Source organism: Plectropomus leopardus, chromosome 16, assembly GCF_008729295.1.
Source record: "Plectropomus leopardus isolate mb chromosome 16, YSFRI_Pleo_2.0, whole genome shotgun sequence".
NCBI classification, from domain to species: domain Eukaryota; kingdom Metazoa; phylum Chordata; class Actinopteri; order Perciformes; family Serranidae; genus Plectropomus; species Plectropomus leopardus.
Genome location: NC_056478.1, coordinates 26,580,166 through 26,590,237, shown reverse-complemented (window position 1 = coordinate 26,590,237; position 10,072 = coordinate 26,580,166). Strand labels below are relative to the sequence as shown.

General features: G+C 41.9%; 1 protein-coding gene across 1 annotated transcript; it reads left to right on the top strand.

Moving 5' to 3' along the window:
• The first annotated feature begins 795 nt into the window (after positions 1–795).
• Positions 796–10,072, top strand: serinc1 (serine incorporator 1). Its single transcript, XM_042503840.1, has 10 exons — positions 796–923; positions 1,762–1,923; positions 3,427–3,620; positions 3,836–3,915; positions 4,883–5,020; positions 5,454–5,623; positions 7,112–7,202; positions 7,364–7,505; positions 7,636–7,857; positions 9,001–10,072. Exons 1-10 carry the CDS (start codon positions 885–887, stop codon positions 9,137–9,139), a joined length of 1,377 nt encoding a protein of 458 aa, XP_042359774.1. The 5' UTR covers positions 796–884; the 3' UTR covers positions 9,140–10,072.

Here is a 10,072-nt window from a genome sequence, read left to right as displayed (position 1 = left end):
AGTCCGAGAACACACTGATGAAAGAGATGGGAGACACAAGACTGTTGTTTAATGAGAGGAACAGTGCGCTCCACACCTAAAAGCATTATTCGGTTTGACGTATTGTTTGTTCTTTCTATTTTAGTCCTGCTTCTGTTGATACGTTGTGTTGGAAGCAATATATTTTCCTGTGGATATACAGGAGCGACATCACAGGGTTACTGACTGGACTGAAGATATAGCTGTACAGTTAGTTTTTGTCCGGGTCTTTGTTCACTTTATGACTGTATATAATCTCCTGTCTGGATTATTTACAAAGGACTTTCATTATTCTCTTCTTTTAACTGGCTTTTGTATCCTGTTTGATGTAGTGCATTGGAGTTGCTGTCAACAATGTGCTTACAATGATGTTACTTATAGTAAAATAAAGCATCTTTGTCAGAACACCCAGAAGCACAAAGTCTGTGACCACAGTGTCAGATTTTAAAACGTACTCAGTTCAGTTGATGTGTTGGAAATGAGCACTTGAATTTGCAAATGTTGAATAAATACAAAATACAGCCATTTAAAACGTTATGCCCTTCTTCTAAACCAAGATTTTTTTTTTAAAAAAAGTCCCTCCCCAGTGCTTCTTTTGACGTGCCTCTCTATTTTTCGCCTCCCCCTCCCATTAAAAAAAGAAACAGTCCCCAAATATATATTTAATTTTGTGTATGTGCATAAAGACTGAGGGGGTAGTGCTGCAGTCGTCCTGTAGAGGGCAGTAAAACGCGTATGCGCACCCACACTGCCGAACATTGTGTGAGAAGAAGAAGAAGCGGGGCAGCGCATCATCCATCTTCTGGGAAAGCAAAGCAGCTCCAGCCATCTAACGACCGACCAGAAAACAGCAAACATCAGCCATCATGGGAGCCGTGCTGGGACTGTGCTCCATGGCGAGCTGGGTGAGTGACACGCATGTTTTGTGGCTGACACTGAAAGCAGTGGATGTTTTATTATCGCTGTGTCATTATTCGACTTGGAGCCTGTAATGACTGCGCAATAATACAAACGGCAGGAGGCCGTCAGGGTGATTAACTGTGACGCAGGCGGACATAAATAAACACAATAAAGCTAATTAGAGATCACTAACTGCTCATTTATGACACTGATATAAAAGTTTTAGTTAGTAATGTGGACGAGTTACTGTCTCCTGTAGTCTCGGAAGCTAATTGTAGGGCTACATTACGTCTGCCTTTGTTTGGAAACTAGCTAACCTAAAAAAACAACAACCCATAAACAAGCCTAGCCTCGACGCTTCCGCTCGGCTAAACGTCCTGTTTTTGCTAACTGTGATAAGTATTAATGTTACGTTACAGCATTTTTGACGTCTTTTGGTGGTTTTTTTGTGTGTGAAGATTGTAAACACGCGGCTGTGGAAGATGTCAACAAAGCAGCCGGGGTGTAACGTTAGCTGTTAGCTGTTGCGACACCGCAGCGTGTAAACAGGTCAGGTATCAGCTGCAGTCAGCAGCACGGTGGGCTCGTTGCGACATGTGGAGGCAAACAGCTACACATTTAGCCGAAGAGAGGGGCACATACACGGGCTCTGACTGCAGGAAGGAGGCGGTTTACTTTCCTTAATGATGCCTAATGTTAGAGCTATCTGTCTGTCCGACTGTCTGGCTGCCTGCCAGCCCACCTGTCTCTCTGCCTATCAGTCTATCCGTCTATCTATTTATCTATCTATCCATCTATCTGTCGGTCTGTCATTTATGATTAACTGTTCTGGTTTACGTGCAGATCCCGTGCCTGTGCGGCAGCGCCCCCTGCCTGCTGTGTCGATGCTGCCCCAGTGGAAATAACTCCACGGTGACTCGCCTCATCTACGCCTTCTTCCTGCTGCTGGGAGTGGGCATCGCCTGCATCATGCTGATGCCCGGCATGGAGGGGCAGCTCAAGAAGGTACGCAGGCAGAGTTTCTCACTATTAAACACATTATGCTATTAGATCAAAAATCATCAGCACTTGAAACCTACCCCTTTTTTTTTTTACTGCAAAATGTGGTGGTTAGAAGACTTTTATTGTGAAGGAGCGTTTGTGGTGAGGTGGTAGCAGCAAATGGTGCAGTCAGTACATATTCTTTTTTATGACACATAATAATAATAATAATTTATTTGAGATGTCGCCATTCACAGAAATAAAATTCACCAAGTGCTTCACAGAATACATTAAAACTATAAAACAAACAAACAAGAAAATAATAACATATGCAGTCTGTTGAAATAAAGGCATTCCCATAATAAAAACAACAAAAAAATGAGTACTTAAAACACTTCATACAACACTGTGCCCTTGTTTAGAGTTTCTCTACAGCCAGATTTGTCCTGAGGCGTGCAACGTGTCTTCACCTTCATCACCTTGTTGACGAGGCGACTTATACTTATTAAATGGAAGCTTTTTCACTCTCTACTCACAATAGATTGTTGAAAGACAATTTACTGTCCATTAGACCGGAGAAACTTATATTTCCCCTGAAAGGCTCCCTTCATTCTCTTGAAAAACATTGGAGACCTCTCCTAAACTGATATTAATTGAACAAAAATCATGAGAAAATATAAGACCAACATTTCTAAAATTAAAAAAGGTGTTCAGTTGAATGAATCTGTGTTCGTGTAACTTTGTTGAAGAAGCCAGAACCTTACATGATAGAAAATATGAACATTTCAGTGTATGTACAAAATTTGCAATACTGTGTCACACACACACATAAATGGTGCACATCTGTCTTAACGGTTCACCATAACGAAGGTTAACATGGTTTATTTTAGAGCTCCTTTGGCATAACTTCAAAAGCCATTCATCCACATCCTCTCTGTTGTGCTCAAGTTCCTGATATAGGGCTCAGCTTTTCCTGCGTGTACATTTTCTCTTTTGTCTGAGGTTCTTTGACTTGAAGGGGAACTATGTCCACTTTCAAAACTCAAATGTTATGTCTATGGTTCGAAGATGGCCCTTAAATATTAGTAAAAATGAACAACTCTCCCAAATCCAAAAACTAGAATGATAAAACGGTCTGTGATGTGAGAATGGCTGTTCTAGTCGATGTTTTATTTGATAGTACGGGTGGCACTGATGAGTGAGGTGGTGCTTATACATTTGAAATTTGTACATCGGTATTTTTTTTTAAAAAGTTAAATGTAATGTTTCTTAAAGCAATCCAAACTCAGCTTTAAGACAGACTCTCACTTTGAGTTTTAACAAGACAAAGAGTTGAGCTCATTTCCTTGGTCCTTCTGTTTGATCTTGAAGGCCTTGAGAAGACTTCCCAAAAGAGATCATTAAATTTGGAAAGGAGAGCGCAGCAGCTCTGTTAGTGGGCGGAGGACACCCTGTGCTGCATGCCAGCTTTCTGATCTGAAAGTCTGTGATTCTGCTTCACAGCTTCTGCTCTGTTTTCTGCCGTAGATTCCAGGTTTCTGCGAAGGAGGGACGGGTTCGTCTATTCCCGGCGTGGAGGGCCACGTGAACTGCGATGTGCTGGTGGGCTACAAGGCTGTGTACCGCGTTTGCTTCGGCATGGCCATGTTCTTCCTGCTCTTCTCTCTGCTCATGATCAAAGTCAAGAGCAGCCAGGACCCCCGAGCTGCGCTGCACAACGGGTGAGTCAGCACCCGTCCGTCCCAACACCACCTCGTCTGTCTGCTAGGACATAAACTTTACTGGATTTATCACCTGTGACATAGCCCATTTGATCAATCCATTATCAAAAGTGGTAGCAATCCATTTTTGCGATGATCGACTGTCATTCCTAATCCATGCTAGAATTAAATCCTGCAGTTTTTGCCAGCGACTGATATCAGAATTTTACTCGCAGGTTTTGGTTCTTTAAGTTTGCTGCAGCTGTGGCCATCACTATCGGATCGTTCTTCATCGCAGAGGGTCCTTTCACTGTTGGTAAGTATTCTTGTCCATTCATTTTTCTCCTCTTAAATAAAAGACATAAAGACAATGGACACCAGGTCTCACAGGGTTTAACCGTCGTACAGTATGGCATCATAACTGATTTATAATGCCCCTCATGAACATTTTAAAGAAAACAACGTATGGTATGTTCATATTGTTGGCATGCTGTTCAAAACCATGCATCACCGAAAATTGAACAAAGGGAGTTTTATGTCATTTCATTTGAAATGAACTCAGATCAATCAATAAAATCAGATGCTTAATTGAGGGGTTTTAATGGCTTTTATCCTGAGAACAGCGTTAAGGCCCTGACACACCAGGTGTCGCTAACGGCGCGATATTTCCGCTTTAAACAGTCAGTTTCAAAGGGGCTATAGACTCACACAGGACTCAGACTGTTGTCTGTTGTGTGGAATATTCTGTCCTTAATCCACTTACCCAAGTGTCTTATTATTTTTGAGACTGTGTCTCTCTTTATACTGCGTCACCTCATTCTCTGGCGTTACATTTGTGATTTTTTTTCCTTTGCAAATTTCCCACTTTAATCTCAGAGAATATGCGAGAGTGGCTAGTACTGACCCTCTTTGCCCTAACTCTAACTGCCTCCGACCTTGAAGTGTGGACGTGTTGATGCGACAAGTATTAGCCGATCACAGCGTGCAGCGGGATCCTTAATAACACTGTTGTGTGTAAATAGCCCAGTAGCTACAGTGCGACTATTTTCAACCGGGTGCAAATAGCCACTCGTTTCGTAATCCTGTCCTGGCAGCCCAGAGTAAGCTTTCGCTGGCCAACTTAGTTGCCACAGAACAGGTATAGATCAATTTGTCGTCATGTTGTTTTTTTAATCAGTGTAAAGTGGTAAGAAGGCAATGAAATGTTTCAGATTCTGGCTGTATAAGAACCTGCAGATACTGTGCCGGCGTAGTAACGTACTCTCGCTCTGTGTGTCTCACAGTGTGGTTCTATGTCGGCATGGCCGGAGCCTTCTGCTTCATCCTCATCCAGCTGGTGTTACTCATTGACTTTGCCCACTCCTGGAATGAGTCCTGGGTGGAGAAGATGGAGGAGGGAAACTCCCGCTGCTGGTATGCAGGTATGGTGACAGTCTTATTATGAAGCTAACATGTGCATAAAGAACTTTATCAATTACAACCTTAAAAAAGCGTTATTTGCAGTTGTTTTGGCTGCTCTATATGACTGATGGATATAAACTACTCATTAATAGTTTGTGGTGACATCTTTCATGGAGACAAGAAAGGTCTTAAAGTATGACATCATGCAAAAATGAGTCTGTTTGGTCAGCATTTATCTAAGAAGTTTATTTATTGTTGTCAGGAAGAGAACACCTCCAAGACTTTCCATTTAAACTAATAAGAATATATTCATGCAAAAACGTAAAAGATTGGATCATAATATCTCTTTCAGGCGTTTGCTACCTTTGAAATCTCAATGAAAAGTCTGTCTATAAACCTGTTGTGTCATTTTGCCAGGCATATATGTGATGAATTTGTGTTTTGCGTTCACAGCTCTGTTGTCGGTCACCACGGTGAACTACTTGTTGTCTCTGGTGTCTCTGGTCATGTTCTACATCTACTACACCCACTCTGACGGCTGCACTGAAAACAAGGTCTTCATCAGCATTAACATGCTCCTCTGTGTGGCGGCCTCTGTCCTGTCCATCCTGCCTCAGATCCAGGTTCGCATCAGTTCTCTCACCACGTTTCTCAGTTTTCAATTTCAGTTTTATTTATAAATACCATTAGCACAAAACACAGTTTTCCTCAGAGGGCTTTACAGCATACGACATCCCTCTGCCCTTAAACCCTCACATCGTTTAAGGAAAAACTCCCCAAAAAAGTCCTGTAACATGGGGAAAAAATGGTAGAAACCTCAGGAAGAGTGACTGAGGAGAGATCCCTCTTCCAGGAAGGACAGATGTGAAATAGATGTCGTAAATAGCAATTAAATTATAGTGCTAATGCTTTATAAGAGGATTTCCATTTGATGCATATGGACTGTGCTTAAATGGTCAACTTAACATACTTAACATAGACCCTTTTTTCCTATGTTAATTATGACTATGTGATCAATGGGAATGACCATTTTTGAAATTTGTCCAGCATTGAGCAGCAGAGCTGCAGTCATGTGCATCATCAAATAACATAAAGTAAAAGTGCTTGTTTTTGCCACTGACAGTCTAGATTATTGTTTTCAGCGTCTGGCAACATTATGGGAAGGATCTCTACAGAGAGAGGCGCATTTTTGTTGAAGAGCAAAATCTTCTCTTTCTCTTCGACACTCACTCAAAATTGCTATCGCCAAACCCAACAGACTCCATTTAAATAAACTAATTCTAGCGTGTATAGAAGCGGCATATTTTCACATCAAACCGGGTAAATTAAGGGTGTATTTTAAATAAATGAGAGTTGGAGATTAAGGGAACAGTGGAAAGACAAACCAAGGTGTTATTTTGTTTCAGTCGACTTTGAATAAGGTGTGTTTTATGATGATGAAATTTGTTTGTTTAACTGGAGTCTGGTGGGTTTTATGACAGAGATTTTGGGGCTGCTTCTGGTTAAATAAAAAGGATTTTAACTCAAACAAAAGGCCCATCTCTATAGGAACCCTTTCCATAATGTTGCCAGACAGTTAAAATAACAATCTAAGCTAGTCAGGGGCATTTAAGTGGACGTAAATTGATTGTGCCAGTTGCTCTGAGTAGTTACATTGCAGCCTGTTTCACTGTTTTCATGTGCAGCCCCCTTACTCAGTATTTGACCACTTTAAAACATTTTTGTCCCCATCAGTCAGACAAAAAAAACACATGGGAAATAGGGTGCGGGCTGAAAATTGTAGAAATGAACCTTTAACGCAAATCCAAGACACTTAAATCTTTTGGACTGCTGTAAAAGATGTTGTGCAGCATTGCAGTGGCAAACATGACCGAAATCAAACACATCTGTTGATAACAGCATGTCGAATAGATCACTTAGAGGTGTGAGGGATAAAGAAGCTTTAGAGAAAGACTATTATTATATCAAATGTGCTGATATACAGACTGCCGTCAGCAGTTAGGGACCATTTCCTCCGTAATGCTGGGACACATCCGAGCTGAGTGCTTTTGGTCGTTAGAGTTGGTCACTGATCGATTTTCCTGCTAATGTCCGCGGTTCTGTTTGTGAAGGAGTCCCAGCCCAGGTCTGGCCTGCTGCAGTCCTCCCTGGTTACCCTGTACACCATGTACCTGACCTGGTCTGCCATGACCAATGAGCCCGGTAGGACAGCATCTTTATTATTTATAGAGCAATATTTGAACTTCCTGCGCTGCCTTTAATCTACTAGAGACTGTAAATAAATGTTGTTGTGGACACAGATCATGCAGCCTACAGTAATCTGTCAATCCTTAAACATGAAAATGTTTTCTTGTGTCTAACAGACAGGAAATGTAACCCGAGCCTTCTGGGTATTATCGGGCTGAACAGCACCAGCCCTGCAGGTCAGGACCATGTGGTTCAGTGGTGGGATGCCCAGGGCATTGTGGGATTGATCCTTTTCCTTATGTGTGTCCTCTACTCCAGGTGAGGAAGACCTTTTGATTATCATTCAGCTTGTGAAGAAACTCACACATTAGTTTTATTTCCTGCAGGTTGTCTTTTTCTCTGCGCAGACGTTTGAACGCACTGTGTTCTCTCCTCTGTTCGTCTGCAGTATTCGTAACTCATCCAACGCCCAGGTGAACAAGCTGACTCTGACCAGTGACGAGTCGGCTCTGATCGAAGACGGGCCTCAGACTGACGGCTTCGAGGAGGGCGGAGTCAACAGGGCTGTGGACAATGAGAGGGACGGCGTCACCTACTCCTACTCTTTCTTCCACTTCATGCTGTTCCTGGCGTCGCTCTACATCATGATGACGCTCACCAACTGGTACAGGTAAGCCTCACAGTCCTGCCACACTGTGACCCAGTGCAACCGTGTGGATAATTGAGTTTGTTTAATATTTTTGGACAACAGTTCTATGGTGCAGAGGAAGAAGATATATTCACCTTTAAAAAAGCACTTTTACTGAACACTCATAAATATGTGTAAAAGTTAGCAGATGAATAGATTTGCTGCCTTTACTTAAACCCTCAGCTTCTCACTCTGTTTCAATGATTTCCTGAAGGAAACATTGTTTTTTTCCGCATGCTTCCACAGTAAACAAAGAATCCAAAAATGAAGAAATGTTTTGATGAATCTTAAGTTATAGGGATCTGCGTTTCACAATAACAAAACAAAATGTCAAAACATTTGTGTACGATCTCTCACACAAGTTGTGCAGCGTTATCCAAGTCTCATTTATGCAGCCCTATGCTCAGTACTTCCCGAACACATGCATTTTCATTAAAATATTACTATTTAAAACTGAGCTGAAAAAAAGTGTATACGCTCTCCTCAAGCCAGACTCCATTGACAAAAACAGTAATTTTACCTCACTGAACACGGAAGCCGGAGTCTGGCTTTAATTTTCAGCTCAGTTTGAAATAGTAACGATTTAGGGAAAATGCATGTGTCCTGGCATCCGACTGGATAAGTTAGACTTATATTATACTGAATGGTTTGTGTGAGAGTTTGTAAACAAATGTTTTGACATAATTTTTTTGTTTTTCAAAATTTAATTCATGGAGATTTTTCTCGGTTTTCATTTTTGCGATGATCGACTGTCATTCCTAATCCATGCTAGAATTAAATCCTGTGAGACACGCACGTTTTCTTCATGAATTCAACGTATAACACGGGTTGAGTAATTGATATACAAAAGATCATTTCATGGGTGAAGTATTCCCTTAAACGAGGCACTTTTTCGTCAGAACACAATAGATTTCATTGTGATACAAAAGTATAAAAGTTGAGTTCAGAGTAATGGCTTCACGAACTGACAGGATTGAACAAAATCTCATTCAGTTTAACGCTGTGCTTTACTACAACTTTAGTTGTTTTCTCTCTGTTTTTTTGAAAACACTTCTGGAATATTTAACATTTTTTGGAACTCAGACTGATGGCAGCAGAGTATAATTATCTCTGTTCTCCCTTCAGCCCTGACGCCAACTATGAGGCCATGACCAGCAAGTGGCCGTCGGTGTGGGTGAAGATCTCCTCCAGCTGGATCTGCATCGCCCTCTACGTGTGGACGCTGGTGGCTCCGCTGGTCCTGGTCAACAGAGACTTTGACTGAAACATACACGCACTGTCCCGCCGCTCATACAAGCATCCATCCACGCTCTGCTTCACCTGTGTTTTGTTTCAGCAAAGTCAGTAAAACAGTAGGTAGCTAACCCCGCGTCAGTTACCGCCGGAGGGGCCGGGGCTGCGCTCAGAGCGGCTGTTTGAGGACCGTGCAGTTTGGCGGCTGTCTGTGCAGTCTGTTGAAGCTGCAGGGATGATGGATAGAAAGTGCTGTTTAAACCTCCCAGCTTTGACTGCAGCCCAGCCTCCTCTGGTGTTAGCGTCATTGTGAATCCTCAACAGCCTGTTGCCGTGGTTTCCCCCATTGTAAATATATCCTGTGTACTCCCAGTGGATGGTTTTCTTTCTGTAAAGACAGAGCTGCATGCTTTTCCTTTAAAACTTGATGTGACATTAACAGTAGCTGTATCCGAAGCTTTTATGAGGATGTTGACTGCTTTGATCGGTAACACTTGAACTCTGACTGCAGTATTACATACGGAAACGCTGTTATGCCTAGATTGTGCTGTCGTCAGATGGATTCTGTTGTGAATGAGCAGGACTCCAGCTGTGAGAGACGAGAGCTGTTAGTAGTTCACCACCATCGCCAGGCATGAGCAGTGCTGTGTAGCGTTGTGTGTGTGGTATTCTAGTCACCTGCTATCATGTGTTTAAGTTCTACCAGCTTGCACATACACAACAAAGGCATTCCCATTTTTGTTGCTTCTGATTTGGATTTTGACTTTAAATGTAAAATTGATTGTTTGAAGCCTTCTAGGTGATAAGTTATTTGGTAGTGTTTAACATTAGCATGTAGTTTTCTCAAACATTGTGCGTGTACATTTGTATAATTGTCTCACCTGTGCTTTTATCCTTAATGAGGTTTTTCTCTTGACATGTAAAAGTATATTGTAACTCGTTTAATAAAAGCGAGGAAAAAGAA

What these genes read in the sequence shown, in the direction of transcription:
- serinc1 (XM_042503840.1), top strand. Translation starts at nt 885, where the DNA reads ATGGGAGCCGTGCTGGGACTGTGCTCCATGGCGAGCTGG. An exon ending in TGGAGGGGCAGCTCAAGAAG is followed by an intron (nt 1,924 to 3,426) that starts GTACGCAGGCAG and finishes TTTCTGCCGTAG; the next exon opens with ATTCCAGGTTTCTGCGAAGG. An exon ending in ACGCTCACCAACTGGTACAG is followed by an intron (nt 7,858 to 9,000) that starts GTAAGCCTCACA and finishes TTCTCCCTTCAG; the next exon opens with CCCTGACGCCAACTATGAGG.